Genomic DNA, 19,385 nt, shown 5'->3' with positions numbered 1-19,385 from the left:
GGTTCCCCGGGCAAGGTCTTGGGGGGACCAGAGTGTACCAGGCACTGTAATTCCTGGTTGGTGGCAGTGCTACAGGTTCTAAGCTGGTAATTAGCTTAGAGGAATTCATGCTGGTACCCCATCTTTTGGACACTAAGGTTCAGAGTGGGGAATTGTACCATGACAAGCCCCAGTGAGGTCAACATACTCATGCATGTAAAATTAAGCATGGCCTTGTTTGCAGGACTGAGGCCTACAGCTGTTACAAACACTTTATAAAAGAAAGCAGATACCAAACCAGACAATTACCACCTTTCCCCACCCCAAGTCATACAGTGGGTCCAGCTCAACAGCCAGTGACATCACAGTCTTGCATTAGTTAGTAATTGTTCATGGTAAGAGGACCCCTCATATAGTGATGGTCTACCTTTGCACTAACAGATAAGAAAGCCAGAGCATGGGAGGCAGCTTGACTGGTAAATATTAGCAAGTTTCTAATCATTCAAGTCTCACTGGAAAAGAAAGCTTACTAAGGAAACCACCAAATAATACACTCATCATTTGGCATTCTTAAGTCTACAAGAATTATATAGAAACTAGCACTTCCACTGTGCCACAATCCTTCTGATAGCTTCTTCCAAACCTTCAGTAGAACTAGTGGCAATCAGTTCTAATTTAGGCCTGGTATAAGTCAATAGTGAACTGAAATCAATCTAATTATACCTGGTTACATCAGGGCTGAGCTGGGTCCTGAACTTGGACCAGGAAGGGAGAGACTGAACATTTGTAACAGATTAGGAGTTTTGATTTTGTCAGAGTGTAGTAAAGCTGATCATCCAGGACCAGAAACCTTATAACCAAAGTCAGTCCTGTTGTTTGCCTCCTATAACAAAGTTACCATTTATATTGCAGTAGCTCCTGTGATTGCCAGTCATAGACCAGAACCCTACTGTACTAGGCATTGTGCAAATACATAAAGATTTTCCTTGTTCCAAGGAACTTAAAATACACTTGCCAATAGGGACAAAGTTGCCATGCAGCCTCTCCTCCATACTACATGTTGCAGAAAACATTAGGGGATAGTCTTCTTGATCACTTCTCCATGATCACACACACTACCAACCTCCCATTAATCAAATAATGCCTCTGTGGCAACCGTAGCAATTGCTGGCCTGGAAAATTCATATTTGGAAGTAATTTATTTTCAGCTTTCTTAATGCAAGTTAGCAGGTGGCAATAAGGAGGCTAAGCCAACATCATGTGACTAGCAGGTGCGCTGCAGATCATGTACCATAGTTTAGAAACCATGTGTGTTAATGCAAATACTTAGAGCTTGAGTGCATTCATTTAAAGACAGTTTACAAGCTCAGAGCTTAATCACACCTGTACAACAATATCTCTCTTTAATTACTTGGATGAAGACGAGACAGAGGAATATTTAAAAATATTGTAAAATAAGAACTGCATCTGGTCCAAGACCAAAAAAAAAGATGCCCCATCAATATTAAAATATTATAAATCAGCAATTAGATATGGATAAGAGAGAAAGTGAACCTTCTCTTGCTGAACACAAAATAAATCTTAAGCAGCCCTTCAGAAACAAACCAGAAGCATTTTCTCAAACCCCTCTTTACAAGCTCATCAGAGTTTTCTGACATTCAGTTTCATTCTTCTTGTTTACCTCTGATATTGACGTACACACCTGAGCTATGGTACTTTGTATACAACTGTACAGTCAAGCCTGCTTACAAAGTGAGGTTCACTTCATCATAGGCAGATGAAATATGACAGATAGGTTGGCTAATTGTCAAAAGTGAACTCAACTCACTTCTCCTTCTTCCCACTAAATGTATTATGATTGGAGCTGGATGAGTAGTACAAACATGTGTTGTTATTTGATTGAGTAAAAGCTTCAGTTTTGTTTCAGGTGCTATTTGTGAGCCCTTTCTCCTCTCTCCTCCTTACTTTCCACCAACATTCACTGGGATAAATTTTTGTGGCAAAATTCTTTAGATGGCCACTGTGAAAGGTTTGAGAGCCTGGGAGTCAGGCAATCAGGGAGCAGAAATAATGCATCTTCAGATGACTGGTTACACAGGATGAATAGCAAATTAAAATAGAATACTCACAACAAAAGCTCAGGACTCAAGTAGGTTGCACAAACCTTTCAATTAATTTTGAATAACCCCAGGGTTTTGTTTGAATTTTCTACAAACAGAAAAAATTGTTGAAAAAGAATAGCTTACATACCTCTAATTATGAACCAGTATATTGCAACTCAGCAGTTATTTTTGTTAAAATTGGATGCAGTCTTCAGATATATGCATTTTCAGGCTATTTTAGTTCAGGACAACTGTTCCTCTCTAGAGATTTTATACCCATTGTTATTTATTCTTGAAGATATCTACTACTTTAATGGGTGTGCTGAACAAAAAATTATCCTCTAGATTTTTTTTCAAATTGTTTTAGTAAAACAAATGATTACTTATAAAAGCAATTTTGTTTTTATTTTAAAAAGTACTACAAGCATGTGGAGGGTGGAGTTCCCTTATTTATCCAGAGAATAAGTAGAGCAGCCACACATACTTTCCAGTAATAGAATGCCAAATGTGTGTCTGTCTATCACATTCTAGAGGAACTACCTCCAAGGGCAAATCAACCTTCAGGGTCCAGAACTTCAAAGGCCCCGATTTCAACAGAAGTGAGGTGCCTAACTACCTTTCTAGATCTAGGCCCAAATGCCTATTTAGTCCTTGGCCTGAGAGTCTGTTTGCAAGCCTAACAGCCACAAGACTTTTTATAAAGTGAAAGGCTATCTGTTCCACTTAAACTGAACTAAGATTTCCCACTCATACCATGTAGGTCACCTGGCAGCTTTCAGGTGGCATCAATTTGGTGATTACTTAACCTATGCTGGATTCCAGCTGACAACCTATATGAAATATGCTCTATATTCTATTACCAATCTCCTGAGCCACCCTGCCCCTGTGTTGTTAGCATTCCGCTGAACTGACAATAAGGAGTTAGAGATTTGAAAAATTGTTTGCTTCATGTTGCAGCTCTTTTGCTCTCTTGAGTTGTTTAGAGAGGTTGCCTGAAGTGTATCATCAAATCAATTGCACAAGGACCTTTTGTTTAAGGTCTCACAGAGCAGGGTTCCACTCTGCAAGACAGGCAAGATCTGCTACCATTCTAAAAAGTACATTTGCACACATCAGCTATTGTTATCTTCACTAGCATCAGTAAATGACTTGCTCTTTCCACTACCTCTATAAGCTGTACTAAATCTCTCATTATGGATGGACTCCTGATCTCTGCAATATGAATGTTGTAGTTGTGATCAACTTGTCAGCATATGTAAACAGATTTCTTGATGACAGCATGTTTATTGTAACAAAGAAATAATGTGTCTGATAATGGAAAGGAAGAACAAACCTTGCTAACTTGCTGTATTTAAGATTGATTATACATTACCAGACACCAACACACACAGGATCTAAGCTCTCTCTTAAATGACAGTGTTTTAAAGGGCTCCTGATGCCACACAGGAAAAATGTATTTAGAAACTGTATTTGAAAACACTTCTGCTGATGCATTTATTTTCATATTTCTCTTTAGTTGCATTATTATGCACATCAGCATGAAAATGGAAATTTTGTTTCTTAGGCTTGTTGGTTTCTACTCGGAGCTCTTGACCTTCGAAGGCTCAAACATTCGACAATGTCACGCTTTCAAAAGGGTAAAAACCTCAAATGAAGACTGTAACCCCCTCTCCTGACAACCAAACCCAGATTCAGTATTTGCCAATACTTTGCAGTTACATAGAGATAACAGCAGATCAGTATGAACGAAAGTTTGTGTCTCGAATACTGTAACTTGATTAAATGAGAGAAAAAGCCAAGATGCTCCTACTGCCTAGTTTTTGCCTTAAGTCATAGGTCTGTAAGTTTTACTCAACTTTAGTCAGGCAAAACACCCACTGATATTAGTGATCATTCTCCCCCAAGTAACAACTTCAGGATTTGACCCATAATGATTAGTTTGTGACAGCACAAATAGTTGATGAGGAAGGGATTATAAAAAGTCAACTGCAATGTCACAAGTTCAACTAAGAAGGTGCATATAAAAATCTTCCTATCAGGAACTGTTACAACAGAAATCATTTGGAAGAGTGGAGAGGAATGTAGCAATATCTGTTGAGAAGCCTTCTCTTTTGGAGATAAGAGCATATTGGAGAGGAGATCACTGGTGGCCAGATATACGCAGCATACCACTATATTGGGCTCCCTAGTCTTTCTATTTTCTATGCAGCAGATCTTTTCCCACCCGGAGCTTCATTAAGATTTTAATTTAAGAGTATCTGTTGAGATTAATAACACTTTTGTTCTCTTTTCTGTCTTGACACTCAGGATCTGACTAATTTTAATCAACTGTTAGTTGGAAATTAGACACCAATATACAAAACCATTCTGAATAAAGCCACATACCATATACAACCCTTTCACATTGACATCTAGGTCCAAAGTAGTCTACTACGTGGCAAAGCCAATAAGAATCAGAATATATAAAACACTTAACACCTCATTGGAAATCCAGTTACCATACAAGATGTATTACATCTATGCATTGTGAAGGGGAAAGTGTGTTGTGCTACTTCTGAAATTTAGATATCCACTAACAGAGGAATAAGAAACTAGAAGCTCCCTATTTTCATACATATTCTGAAAATATATCTATATGCTGTTAAAAAAGGGCAATGGTAAAGTTAAGAGGCTTAAATTAATCCTGAGTTTGTTTTGGTTCACAGCACATACATTTTTTCTAGTGAACAGGGAGAGAGAGGATACATGAACACTGGCTGTCACAACCCTGAGTTCTTTACTGGTTTGCCCCATTGAGCAGCTCAATTTTTAGTTGTGATTAAGGAAACGGATTATTCAGATAGAGGGGAAAAAAACCAATGATTCCAATTTCTTGCTCCTCAGACACGCTGCCTTGTTAAGATAAAGAATTAAATAAGCCGTATTCACAAAAGCAATAAAAAAAAATACCAGTGCATTTCATTACAATTATTTCTTTCCAGTTTGCCTGGATACTGGACTATGTATTTCTCCCTTTATGTGGATTTACAAACAAAAAGAGAAAAGTAGATTAAAGCAGCAAGGCTTCCGAGCACATTAGAGCAGCAATATACTGTTAACAGAACACATGTTGAATATTTCAAATGAACAAAAAGATTGTGTCAGTTGAGCAGTCTGGACAGTCTATTTACATGAAATGGCAACACTCATTTATTTTTCCATGGTGGCTAAGTACATAAAGGGTTACAATCATTACTTCCTGGAAGTTGTCATCCAGTAAGTCAGCTACACTTGTTTTTATTCCAAATTCCAAATACGGTTTACAAGAAATACTGTATCATAATGGCTCCAATTGTTAATTCTTGTGAATATACTTATGCTTCTCATTAGAGAAAAAAAGGCATTTTATGTAAAGTACATTTTCAGGTGGTCTTTTTTCTTTTCTTTTTTTAAATATACTATATTCAACAGCAATACCTTTCCACGGTCTACCCACTCACTACTACTTATGCATTTGTAGGGAAAAAAATTCAGGAAATTACAACTGAAACTCAAATAAATTTTATTAGTCATACAAGTCATAAACAAGAAGAAAAGCTCATTGAAAATGTATGCATAAATACCTGTTCATAGACAATCCTGGTAGAACTCTTATGACAGAGAAAGGGCAAGCTTCCATTATTTTCTCCCACTATCAAAATTATAAAAAAACCCACAACCTCCAGAAGTTCCACAATTTAAGATATGCATGAGTACACATACTTGCTTTTTTCAGAGGAAGTCTAATCAAGGAATACTTGGATATGTACCTACATATAGATAACGTAATGTAGTGTAGAAATTTCCTCAGCATCATTTTGATATGGTCACCTGAGAGTATCAAAGCCATAAACTAATTATGCAGGTCATCCCAGCTCATACTGTTGACACCTTTTTATCGCAGTACATCATAATGCACTCTGTACGTGTCAAATTTTCTAAGAGAACTTTGAATGGAATCTCGCTGACAGAGAGCAGGAGCACTGTAAATCAGGTTGCCTTCACACCATGAAAGTAGGCCTTGGAGGAAGAAGAGCATTAATGTGTTTCAGATATATCTACAAATTAATTGAATGTAACTTTTCCCTATACAATGGTTATTTAGAGATCCAGTACCTCAGGATTTAGCAGGGCTAGACGCAAATACTTGGTAGCTCCCCTTTCCAATGGGGTATAAACTTCCCATTTCTAGTTCAAGTGGTCTGCAAGATACTTGACATTAAGCTTGTTACTACTCAAAGACAGATACCACCCATCTTCCACATTAGTGTGGTATCATTTTGGGTGGAAATGCCACATTTCTGGGAGAAAAAAGTTGAAATATCCTTGTCAGACTGGGAGGGAGAGGGCAGCGATTTGACTTCCTTTCTTGAAAAATAGCAACTACTGGAAACTGCTCAAGAGTATTAGAAGCAGTCCTGAAGCACACTGATTGGTGGGCAGGTTAAAAAGCAAGATAGATAATAAATTGCTGAGTTATCCAACAAGCAACATGGATATCACCAACACGTATCTGGTGGGTGTCTTTACATTTAGATGTTTTCCAAGAGGGACTGACCGACCTGACCACATTCCAGTTAGTTTTCACAAACTGAAGAATATATTAATTCATGAGGCATTGGGTGGCTCAGTGGATAATTTTCGGGAAAAGAAAAGTTCTCTTTGGCTCAATCATGATGGAAGAGGAAAGCTGAAATACAGTATAAAAAAATAATGTTCCTGATAAGGATACCCCTCTCAAGCTGTAGCATCATCTCTCAAGACAATCAATGGAAGCCCAATCACTACAGTCATTTAAAATGGGACTGAAGATATTACAAATATGAACTATAGGGAATAATCTTTCATTGGCAGATGTATATTTGTCAACAATCTAGTCACATTTACTACTATAGTGCTGAAGGGCCTACCAAGCATGGGGATGCATTATAATAGGCACAGAACAGAGAAGTAAATGGTCCCTGCCTGAAGAGCTTACAATCTGGACAGACAGGGTGAAGGAAGGGGTGTAACACAGAGGCAACAATGTGTTTGCAGAGAACGTCATTTTAGTGACACTTTTTAAGTTGGGTTTAGCTAAATCAGTGTTTCTCAAACTGGGGTCACCGCTTGTGTAGGGGAAGCCCCTGGCAGGGAGAGCCAGTTTGTTTACCTGCCTCGTCTGCTGGTCTGGTTGACCGTAGCTAACACTCAGGGCCGGCCAGAGGAATCAGGGGGTTTGGGGCAGGGCCGGGTCTTCAGCGGCGGGTCCCTCTCGGAGGGAAAGGCCTGCTGCCGAATTGCCACCAAAGAATGAACCAGCAGCGGTAGTGCAGCCTAAGTGCTGCCGATCCCAGCTCCCTCCCCCTGCCGTTTGTACTCACCAGGTGGCTCTCCGAGGCTTCGGCAGCACTTCAGCAGCGGGTCCTTCATTCACTCCAAGTCTTCCACTGCACTGAAGGACCCGCCGCCGAAGACCTGGAGCGAGTGAAGCACTCGCCAAAGTGCAGCTGAAAACCCAGAGAGGCTCGCGGGGCCCCTACAGGGCCCAGGGCAAGTTGCCCCACTTGCTCCCCATTCTGGGCGGCCCTGCTCCCACTGGCTGCGGTTCACCGCTGCAGGACAATGGGAGCTGCTGGAAGCACCAGCCAGTAAGTCCCTCGGCCCACCCCGCTTCCAGCAGCTCCCAGCGGCGAACCGCAGCCAGTACGAGCCGCGATCGGCCGGACCTTCGGACAGGGCAGGTAAACAAACTGGCCCAGCCCGACAGGGGCTTTCCCTACACAAGCAGCGACCCCAGTCTGAGAAACACTAAGAAAAAGGGAAAGAAAAAGGGAAGGGAAGAGGGCCAGGTACAGAATGAAGTCAAGGTGCAGGCACTGAGGGAGGGGGAGGGTTTGAGAAAACAGCCAGCCAGCATAAAGAAAAAAAGAATCCAAGAATCCTGATACTGCAGTATGGTTATGCAAACTGATGAAAGAAGCTAGATTGTTCCTTAAAACTTGAGCAGTAAGGGTAGATTATTAGAAACAAATCTAGATTAAATACAAACTGAGTTAGCATTAATTTCTACTCATAGGAGTGCAGGGGTCAGAGGTGGGCCACTGACATTCTGTTAATACTGCAACTTGCCATTGGTTCACTTACACATGGCTTGGTGTGGCTGTCCCCTACCACTGTGACCAGTCTTGTCCAACATGCAGATGTCACACTGCCAGCACAGGGTCAATGCTAAGAGCCTGTATAAGGGTCAGCAGAGGATTTCTTGCTGTAGAGCAGGAGTGGGCAAACTTTTTGGCCTGAGGGCCACACAGGGGTTGCAAAACTGTATGGAGGGCCAGGTACGGAAGGCAGTGCCTCCCCAAACAGCCTGGCCTCTGACCTCTATCCACCCCCTGGCCCCTGACTGCCCCCGTCAGAACTCCCAACCCATCCAACCCCCCCTGCTCCTTGTCTCCTAACCGCCCCACCTCCCAGGATCCCCCATCCCTAACTGCCCCTGGAACCCCACCCCCATCCAACCCCCAGCTCTGACCCCTATCCACACCCCGTCCCGTGACAGACCGCCCCCGGAACCCCACGCCTATCCAACCCCCCCTGTTTCCCGTCCCCTGGCCCCCATCTATACCCCCACCCCCTGACCGGCTCCCCCAGGACTCCCACACGTATCCAACNAGCCCCCTCCTGGGGCCCCCACCCCTCACCACCCCGGGACCCTGTTCCCTATTTAAACCCCCTGTTCCCTGACTGCCCCCGTGAAATCGCCCACCCCGTATCCAACACCCTGACCCCCTTACCAAGCCGCTCAGAGCAGCATGTCTGGTAGCCACGCCACCCGGCCAGAGCCAGACACGCTGCCATGTTGCTCAGCTGGAGGGCACAACCCTGCCACCCAGAGCGCTGCCAGCGTGGCTGGGGGGGACGGGGACAGCCGGGGAGGGACTGGGGCTAGTCTCCCCAGCCGGGAGCTCAGAGGCCGGACAGAATGGTCTCGCAGGCCATAGTTTGCCCACCTCTGCTGTACAGTCTTATCGCGCTAGCCAACCTTTTCCAGTGCTGACATCCATTACCACTGGAGCTGCTCTGATTGACAAGGGAACCAGTATTCATGGAATCTGAAATTAATTTAAGGAAAACAAAGCAGAAAGATGAATTGAGAAGCCATTCCATCTGACCACAGAACCATTTCCGAGCTATCAGTCTGATGTTATTAGCAACTGATACTTTACTTCATAAAAAGTGACCAATAAAAAGACAATAGTAGGAAATTAAATGAACCTTAACATGATTTAGAACTTTACTATGCAATGCTGAAATATTGTGGAGAAAACACTTGGAAAGAACATCAGAAGAAACCATTGTACAGGATCCAAATTGCATTGGTTTCAGTGAGGTATGTGAGCACATTAAGAGGGAAGTTATATCTTTCACTATTAATGATTAAATTGACAAAAGCCAATCACCATATTTAAGATAATTAAATATCATTTATTATTTTACACACACACACACACACACACACACACACACGTAAGACCTGCCACATTCATGATTACTGGTTGTCTGTTCACATGTACTGAAGTGACCCAGATTCCATTCACTCCAAATGTCCACTGAAACACAAAACATATGAAATGGAAAAAGGATGGTCTCATGGTTAAGATGCAGGACAGGGAGTCACATATCCTGAGCCAATTCCTGACTGCCAAACAGATTTACTTTGTGACTTTGGCCAACCCACTTACCTTCTTTGTAACAGAGTTTTCCTATCTGTAAGAAGGCAAAATTCATTACATGTTTTTAAAAACATCTCAAAACCCTCAAGATGGAAGACCTTCATTTTTTAATATTTAAATTTACATTCAAATGATATTCTGAGTCTCCTGAACAGCTGCTCTGAACAGAAAGCAAGGTTTATTTTTAAATGGAGGTCACAGAACAATAGTACAGATAAATCACACTATCTAAAAGGTGTAAGAAAGGGCAAAGTATAAAGCCTATTGAAGTGTCCAATTATCAAAATGATCATTTTCAATTAGTTTTAATTAGTTTCTACTCTTGCTATGTTTTTTTGATTTGTTTGGGTTTTTTTTGTTTGTTTGTTTGCTTGCTTTTTGCAGATACAAGAAAGTTAAGGAAGTGTCCTGGATTGTACTTTGAAAGCCATGACAAATTCTTCCTGATGCCTTCCAGTTGAGAGGGAATCAATTTTTGTATTCATGGGAAATCCAAAATTTCAATTTTTTTCCATTCCAGAATGGAACAACGTCCCATAGATTTCAAGTTTCCAGCAAAATGAGAGTCAGAACTTATGGAGTTTTAAGGTCAATTGAAATACTGTTTCAATTTTTCCTTTCTAAATTTTATATCTAGAGTTTGTCTGGGGAATTTCAAAGAAAACTGGAAAAGGGTTATGTCATTATAGCCCATTTAAAATGTTTTCAAAACAAAATGAATTTTTGTCATGAGTTTCGGTTTTGAAACTATATTACAAGATATTGTAATATACATTAAAAATTTGAAATAAAAAACAAACATACATTTCAAAAATTTTCTTTGGAGAATTTGGATGTTTGGTTTTCATTTCAATTCAGAATGAAGCCAAATTTAAAATCCTTTGTGAAATGAAGCCTCCATCCTCTGCATAGCTCTAATATAACACGTAAATACAAAATTAAGTAGGAATAGAACGCTTTGATTTTCATTTCAAAATAAAATGTTTTGATCACACATACACCACTTTTTTCAAATTTTCTTTCAAAACAAAGTTTAATTCAAGCAGACATATTTCCACAAAATGTTTTGCTTTTGATGAACTGGCATTTTCCAACAGAGAAACATTCTATTGGCAAGTTTCTAACCAGTTCCACTTCCAATCCTTAGTTAACATTAGACACACAGCTTCAAACATTCACCATCTTACAATAGAGGTGCTTGGATCAGGTAGCTAGTAAGCATGTTTCCTATTCACCCCAAGTGAATTTTACTTTGTGGAGAGCAGTAAGGATATGTCTACACTGCAATTAAACACCCACGGCTTGCCTGTGTCAACCCACTCGGGCTTGGGCTATTGGGCTGTTTAACTGCAAGGCAGACATTTGGGCCCCGGCTCGAGCCCGGGCTCTGGGACCCTTCCCGCTTGCTGGGTCCCAGGGCTTGAGATTGAGCCTGAGCCCAAATCTCTGTATCACAATTAAATAGCTCCATAGACCAAGCCCCATGAGCCCAAGTCAGATGATCTGGGCCAGCCACAGGTGTGTGTTTGCTGTTTAGACATACCCTAATAAGGCTTAAAGGGTGCCTAGGCCTATTTTAAAGGCTTATAGGGAATTTAAGTGCTGCACGGGTGTCGTGTCAGTCCTCTGCACAGGGCTCAATTTTACATCCCTACTTGTAAAGGGATTTTTTTTTTTAAATCAGACTCAGACTCAAGGACTGGAAGGGACCTCGAGAGGTCATCGAGTCCAGTCCCCTGCCCTCATGGCAGGACCAAATACTGTCTAGACCATCCCTGATAGACATTTATCTAACCTACTCTTAATTCGAGTGGTTCACAACACCTCCCTACGACATTACTTCCGTGTGTATCTATATACCCTGAACAGTAGGAAACTTTTCCTAATGTCCACCAAATCTCCTTGCTGCAGTTTAGCCTTGCTTCTTTTATGTCATTAACGCTAAGGTAAGAAGTTTCTCCCTCCTCCTGATTGACACCCTTTAGTACCTAAAACTGCTTCATGTCCCTCTCAGTCTCCTCTTTTCCAACTAAATAAAACCCTCTTTCAGCCTTCCTTCTAAGGTCTGTCATCAAACCTATTATTCTTTCGTTGCTCTTCTCTGGACCTCTCCAATTTTCTCATCCACATCCGTTCGAATGCAGTTGCCAGAACTGGACACAATACTCCAGTTGGCCTAACCAGCGCAGAGTAGAGCGACGAATGATTCTCAAGTCTTGTTTTACAACCATGACTGCTTTAATGCATCCAGAATCGTTTGCTTTTTTTTGCAATAGTATCACACTGTTGACTTCTATTTAAGCTGTTCCACTCATGGACCCTAGATCTCTTCTGCTTGCCCATACTCCTTCTAGAGCCGTCTCTTCCCAGTCTGAATAGTGTGAAATGACCGTTCCTTCCTAAGGGAGGCGCACTTTGCATTATGCTCTTATTGATACTTCATCCGGTTTCCCGCAAACTATTTCTCCAATTTGTCCGATCATTTTGAATTTTGACCCTGTCTTCAAAGCAGTTGCATCCCTCCCAGTTTGGTATCGTCCACAAACTTATAAGTGTACTTTCTATGCCAACATCCACGTCGTTGATGAGATATTGAACACAGTCGGTCCCAAACAGACCCTGCGGAACCCATTGTTTTACCTTTCCAGCAGGATTGGGAGCCATTAATATACTCTCTGAGTACGGTTATCCAGACAGTTATTGCACCCACCTATGTAGCCCCATCTAAATTGTATTTGCCTAGTTTATCGATAAGGATAGCATGCGAGACCGTATCAATGCGTTATAAAGTTAGCGATCCACATCCACCGTTCTCCTTCCACAGACTCGTTATCTGCAAAGAAAGCTATCAGATTGTTTGACACGATTTGTTCTTTACAAATCCTTGCTGGCTATTCCCTCACCTTATCATCTTCCAAGTGTTTGCACGATGATTTCTTTAATTACTTGCTCCATTATATTCCTGGGCAGAAGTTAACTAACTGGTCTGTAGTTTCCTGGAGTGTTTTTATTCCCCTTTTATAGATGGGAGAGATTCCAGAAAACTGGAAAGGCAAATATAGTGCCCATCTCCCATGACTTTCCAAAGATAGCTAGAGGCTCAATCTCCTCTATTAACTCCTTGAGTATTCTAGGATGCATTCATCAGGCCCTGTGACTTGCAGGCATCTAACTTTCTAAGTGATTTTTAACTTGCTCTTTTTTTTTTATTTCTAACCTACCCCCTTCCCATAAGCATTCACTAGTTAGACATTCCTTCAGACTTCTAGTGAAGACTAACAAAGAAGTCATTAAGCATCTCTGCCATTCCAAGTTTCCTGTTACTGTTTCTCCTTCCTCACTGGCAGTGGGCCTACCCTGTCCTTGGTCTTCCTCTTGCTTCTAATGTATTGAAAAGTCTTCTTGTTTCCCTTATTTCCCATAGCTGTTGAGCTCATTTTGTGCCTTTGCCTTTCTAACCTTGCCCCGCATTCCCGTGTTGTTTGGCCTATTATTCATCCTTTGTATCTGACCTAGTTTCATTTTTTAATGACTCCTTTTTATTTGCAGGTCATGAAATCTCACTGGTTAGCCGAGGGGTCTTTTGCCACATTTTCTATCTTTCCTACCCATCGGAATAGCTTGCTTTTGGGCCCTTAATAGTGTCCCTTTGAAAAACTGCCAACTCTCCTCAGTTTTTTTCCCCTCAGTCTTGATTCCCATGGGACCTTACCTATCAGCTCTCTGATGTTCAAAATCTCAGTAGCTGATCAGTCACCATACAAAAGATACCAATATAGACCCCAAGAGATATGTCCTACTACTTGTCTAACTCTCTGGGTTCCTCAGTAAATCCATCAAATTGGTCTTACTTTAAACTAGTACATTAAGAACAGTGCCAGGAACCAGTTGGTCTCTGAATAAAAACAAGAGTCAGGCGGAAGTAGACAATCAAGTGAATGAGTACATTTGAGCTTGAGAGTGCTACACATAATTCTCAGATAGGAAGGTATATTCATTCTCAGATGCTCCAGAGGGATAATAGTACAGTTGGCACAGCCAGAGTACATCTCAGCTGCTGAGCTAAACAGAACTTTCTCCTGTTTCTTTTAAAACATGTAATACTGCGTTAAACTGAAAATTGAGACATGTCTAGGACTTTTGAAGGTCAGTATTATGCTGTAACTTTATGTATTTTGCTCTAACACTACATAATTCTAGGTATCTCTGCGTGCATACCATTTTAGAAGGCTTTTTTGCACCCTAAACACCCAAAAAGCAGACAAGACTAGAGTTCTGAAATTTTACAATCAGATGACATCTCATAAAAGTATATATGAATTGTAGACTGAATGGTATATAAAATAAGTATAAATGAACACAATTGGCCCCCCTTAAGTCTCTTCCTCCATTTTGATGAAATTAATATAAGGAAGGTGCAAATCAGATTGACAGACCATATTCAGAGTACTGCAGTTATTAATGATTTGAAGGACACAAGAATTCAAAATGAGCTTGACAAACAGGAAAACTGGTCTGTAATCCACAAGATCCAAAAGACAAGTACAAAGTATTATACTTAGAAAGAAAAGAAAGAAAACAAATCAAATGCACAATTACAAAAATGGGAAATAACTGGCTAGCTGGTAGTACTGATAAAAAAGGATCTGAGGGTTACAGTGGATCACGAATTGAATGAGAGTCAGCAACGTAATATAGTTGCAAAAAAAAAAAAAAAAAAGGCTAAAATTCTGGGCTGTATCAACATAAGTGTTGCATGTGACACGCAAGGTAATTTCCTCCAAAACTGAGCACTGGTGAGGCCTTAGCTAGAGAACTGTCTAACTGTAGAAGTCACACCTTAAGAAAGATGTGGATACATTGGAGAGGGTCTGGAGGAAAGCAACAAAAAGGATAAAAAGTTTAGGAAACCTGACCTATGAGAAAAGCTTTTAAAAAAACCTGGGGATGTTAGTCTGGAAAAAAAGACAACTTGGGGCAACTTGATAGTCATCAAATATGTTAAGGGCTGTTATAAAGAGGATGGTGATCAATTGTTCGCCACATCCACTAAAAGTAGGACAAGACATAATCAGCTTAATCCACAGCAAGGAAAACGTAGGTTTGATATTAGGAAAGACTTCTAGCTATAAGGCTAGTTAAGTACTGGAACTGGAATAACTTACAAAGGGAGGTTGTAGAACTTCTAACATTGGAAGTTTTTAAGATAAGGTTAGACAGACACCTGTCAGAGATGGTCTAGGTATACTTGGTCCTGCCTTAGTGCAAGGAACTGTACTAAATGAATTCTCAAGGTCCCTTCTATGATTCCAAGTCATTTCATTCAATTATCCAACAAGCAAGAGATCTGTAAGGCACATGCCCCACACTACCTTACCAATTTTAAGCTTGTCATTAAGAACAACTGTCAAAAATGGATTTGAAATAAACTAAATCCTGAGAGCCCTCATAAAAGGCTAGTTAAATTAGAAAGTGACACAGCTAATCAGTTTAAGAATAGATACTTTTATTAACAGCAAAGTTACAGTACAACCACCATTGCTCACTATACTCAGAGGTCTCACACTTCCAATGAATCACTGAATTTTAGGTTTACATGCAAGTGGCCTTTCTCCAACTATTCCCTACAAATTAAGGCCCCAACCTTGCAATCAGATCCAGTTAGGTCAAGCCCTGCACCTAGCATGGAACATCCCCAAAGTCAATGGGGCTGAGAATGGGTACAAGGGTCCACCCATGTGGCTCTAACTGTAAGATCAGGACCAAAGACTCTGTAGCCTGGCACTTGTTAGAGTTTAAGATTCTTATTTTAACTATTTTCTTTTTTCCACAAATGTGATAGTTTTATTCCTGGTGACAAAAGCAGTCTTTAAGAACACCACAAATCAGTAACAGATCAAGTTTCTCATGGTGAGAGGACCGACCAGGTGAAACCGGAGTGGCATGTTCACATGCTCCACCCATGAATAAAATGTACCCTTTGTATTTCTGTTAGTTTGTAATTCTATCTGTATTTCTGAGGTTCTTGTATGAACTGCCTATACAATGAGTGAGTCTACTCATACAACTAGAAAAGTATTGCAAGTAATAACTTTCAGCTCACATAAGCTAGAAACTAATTGGCACAAAACCTAATAGAACCGACTCTTAGTCAAGGAATTAAAAGCATAACAAGATATGTAAAGTAGGACATCGAAAATCTTCATTTCCATATGTGGCACCACAACATACACAAACACACTTTACCAGTGATGTCTAATAGAAGCCCATTTGCTCCAATAACATATTCAGGTAAGTCTCGCAACTGGGTATACACAAATGCATATGTTTTGAGTTGTCAAATTCTGGAAGTTATGGCTTTTGGGACTACAGCATTTAGGGACCAGAATGATCCCTGGGTCACACCAAACTGTAATCAGCACAGGACCTTGGTGGAGGGAAAGGACAAAAGATGCCAGCTTTGTGCATGCTATATTCTAGGGACTGCTCTAATCCCCATATTGAATTTATGCTGATAGTAACAGTTCCTTAGAGGTCATAACACTAACCAGATATCATTGGAGGAAAAGGTGCTTGGGCCATGGCCCTTTTTCCCAGCATGCCTTGACACCTCTATGCTGGACAAGTGGCGCAGAGCTGGCTTTGTTGATTTTACACTAACTGAAAGTTACCTTGCTGTCTAACTAGGACACCTTTATAGAACCTTTGGGTTTCTCCAGTGAAGAGAGACCATATTGGGGGTCAGGACCTGACCCTAGTTTGTTTGTTTGTAATTTGTGTTTATATTTGCTTATCTGGCCTTCAAGATCTGTTGTGGCATTACACAAATATTCGGTTAGCATTAAGAAAGGGATTCCAGAATGGGGAAAACAGACTTCCTGTAATCTGGAATTAAATTGTTATATAGGTCTTTGAAAAAGAGGCTGTGATTACATCCACAGGTCCTAGTGGATCTTTCTAACAACTTTGCTAAGGGCATCATCACTTCAGCAGTGTCAAGACAACCATTGTACACATTAAGAGACACCACAAGGGAACAACGTGAACAAATCAAAATTCCTAATACATTAGGTTTATAAATGCATTGTGAAGTCTTGGCAATTACAAAGGGGGACTGTAACGCCTGAGGGGACAGTTTATAACCAGATGCCTTCACTACCCCAGTCTTTGTTTTTACTGAAGTTAGCTAATAATGAGGGGGGAGGTAGGGAGAGCAGGCAGAGGAGGATCCTCCCCTCAAAGCACAGTATCTTTTTAATTCTGCTAAACACAGTGACTGTTTTCTTATTTCATCACAGTAGGTTGCCATGAAAATGCTGAATTTCTGATATCATAATCATGATCTCATTGCAGGATCAACTAAAAAGAGAAGATGGACTATGCAACTATTGATATTCTGTTGGATTTCATAAACAGTTGTGGGGTACTCTCTCCCCATTTTCCAAGGCCTTGTTTGCCTCCACAGGCCCCAATCCTGAATATGTGGGGGGAATTTCTGCACCCACATAGCAGGGTTCCATGTGAGGGCAGGCTCTGCCCAGCATATCACATAGCAGTTACTATTTGCTTAAATATTATCTTTATAATATAGACAGTATTAAAGGCTTATGTAGCATTTTGAGCTGTTAAGACAAGTCTGTAGCTATCCATTGGAATACATATCCACTGGAGTAGTACAAGCATTTCACTGAACAGCACAAGTTTTCACCCACCCTGACAATTGGAAAGGAACCAATATGTATCAAGGAACATGCACACCCCCATATCATTAATTTATTGTCCTCTCTTCCACAAAACATATTTTTACAAAAACAGATGGGTTTCTTTTCCTTTTGAATACTGAAGGTCTAAGAAATATTAGCAGCTAAACCAAGACAGCAGTTGCACTGCTCTCAGCACAGTACTTTGATGTAAAAATGTAGCTCATGTTGAAGCTGAAACATTTATAATATTGAAGAGATCCATTTATTAATCAAGCTGCCACAGCACAACATACAAAGCAATCCTTGGGAAATAAAGCCATGTGCATTATGAAGAGGGGAAGGCTTGCTATTGTCTTTCTTCAGTTTAACTGCCAAGCTTTTTAAAAGGTTACTAAACCTCACTGATTAATGAAAGGTGCATAATCTCAGCCAAAGAGTTCATAAACATTCTAGCTGTAAATCAGTCCCCCGCACCCCCTTCTCCAAACTGATTCCTGACAAATTATAAAGGGCGGCATGAGCGGCATCTGCCTTCCCCTATCTTAAATGACACTGCTAAGGGGAATTAAGTTCAGCAATCACTCCGTTGTTTGACGTGCAAATCCGGGCGCGTGAAATCGGTAGTGTGACTCCAGAATGACTCTGACCAGCACGTACAGTACAGCTCATCCAGCTAAAACTCATCTCTTTACCCTCCCCCTCCCTACTCATTGTGATCGCTCTGGATTTTGCGATGAGCCTCAGAGGGAGCTCAAGTTAAGAACAGTGTCAGGCAGCAACAAACAGCAACAAAAAAAGGGGGGGGGGGAGAAATTTCTCTGCTCTCCCCCCCGCCCTCCATTGACGTCCACTTACCTTTCACTTGACTTTCATACTCCGCTATAATCTCTTTGTCCTTTTTGAATCTGCTTGGTGTGGACATTATCCAGGCGGCGTTTCTCCGACGAGCTGGGTCAAATGGTCACAAAGCAGAGCCCCGCGGACGGCGAGGGGAGCGGCGCCCACACGCGCTAGCCCAGCAGCTGCAGGGCTGGGTCGGTGGCGACTAGACTAACCCTGGCGCGGGCACCATCTCCTCCAGCCACGGCAAAGAGAGCCCAGCCCCGGGGCCAGGCGGGCGGGGGGGGGGACCCGCTCCCTCTGCACAGGGCTAGTGCCGAGCCCTGCTGCTGCCCCGCACCGCTGTCATCTCTCCGCGCACCAGAGGAGGTGGGATGGGGCGGACAAAGGGTAGGGGCGGCCGGGTCAGCTCCGGGTTACTCCAGCGGCTGCCGCCGGCTAGGACAGCAGCGAGCTGACTAGCTCGAGGCGACAGCACCGCGCGCCGCAACTCCCCAGTTCCGGGCCCAGGGCGGAGCGGCGTCCCCGGGGATAAAGTTCTCGCCTACGGCGTGTCTCTCCCGTCCCGCGGCGCGGCGCCCGCTCCCCCTGCTGTTGCTGGCCTGGAGGAGGAACCCGGACTGCGTCTCCGCTGCCAGCGACCCGCCGGCAATGGGCAGGGAGGGAAGCTCGCACGCTGCCCCCCCGCCCCCCGCGGGCGAGCAAGCGCCGGGCTCTCGGCGTAGAGCGAAGCCTCTGGCGGCCAACCGCAGCCGCCACGCCTTCCTGGCCCCCCAATGGAGGGGAAGGAGGAGGCCCCAGCAAGCTAGGCTGCCCGGCCGCCTCCCGTGGAACAGCCCAGCCCCGGAGGCTGCTGAGCCTGCCTCGGCTTTGGCAGGGTGGGATCAGCTGCTGCTGCCGCCGGTGTCCTCTCCCGAGAGCATATGGTGAGCGGGTGTTAGCTGGGGAAAGCGGTGTGAGGCGGAGATAAGGTGATGGAAAGCCCTTGATCTTGGCGTGGGAAGTTAAATCCACACGCTGCAGCAGCG

The 19,385-nt window shown here is 42.3% G+C and overlaps 1 protein-coding gene across 1 annotated transcript in view; it reads right to left on the bottom strand.

Moving 5' to 3' along the window:
- The window catches only part of SRGAP1 (SLIT-ROBO Rho GTPase activating protein 1), a 304,935-nt gene extending 286,205 nt beyond the window's left edge, over window positions 1-18,730 (bottom strand). Inside the window, exon 1 of the mRNA XM_032769517.2 lies at window positions 18,373-18,730. Coding sequence (XP_032625408.1) covers window positions 18,373-18,439 — 67 coding nt within the window. The 5' untranslated portion in view covers window positions 18,440-18,730. The remainder of the gene's footprint in view (window positions 1-18,372) is intronic.
- Between the last annotated feature and the right edge of the window lie 655 nt (window positions 18,731-19,385).

Source organism: Chelonoidis abingdonii, chromosome 1 (assembly GCF_003597395.2).
Source record: "Chelonoidis abingdonii isolate Lonesome George chromosome 1, CheloAbing_2.0, whole genome shotgun sequence".
NCBI classification, from domain to species: Eukaryota; Metazoa; Chordata; order Testudines; family Testudinidae; genus Chelonoidis; species Chelonoidis abingdonii.
The sequence above is the reverse complement of the archived record's forward strand: the minus strand, read 5'-3'. Positions and strand labels throughout refer to the sequence as shown.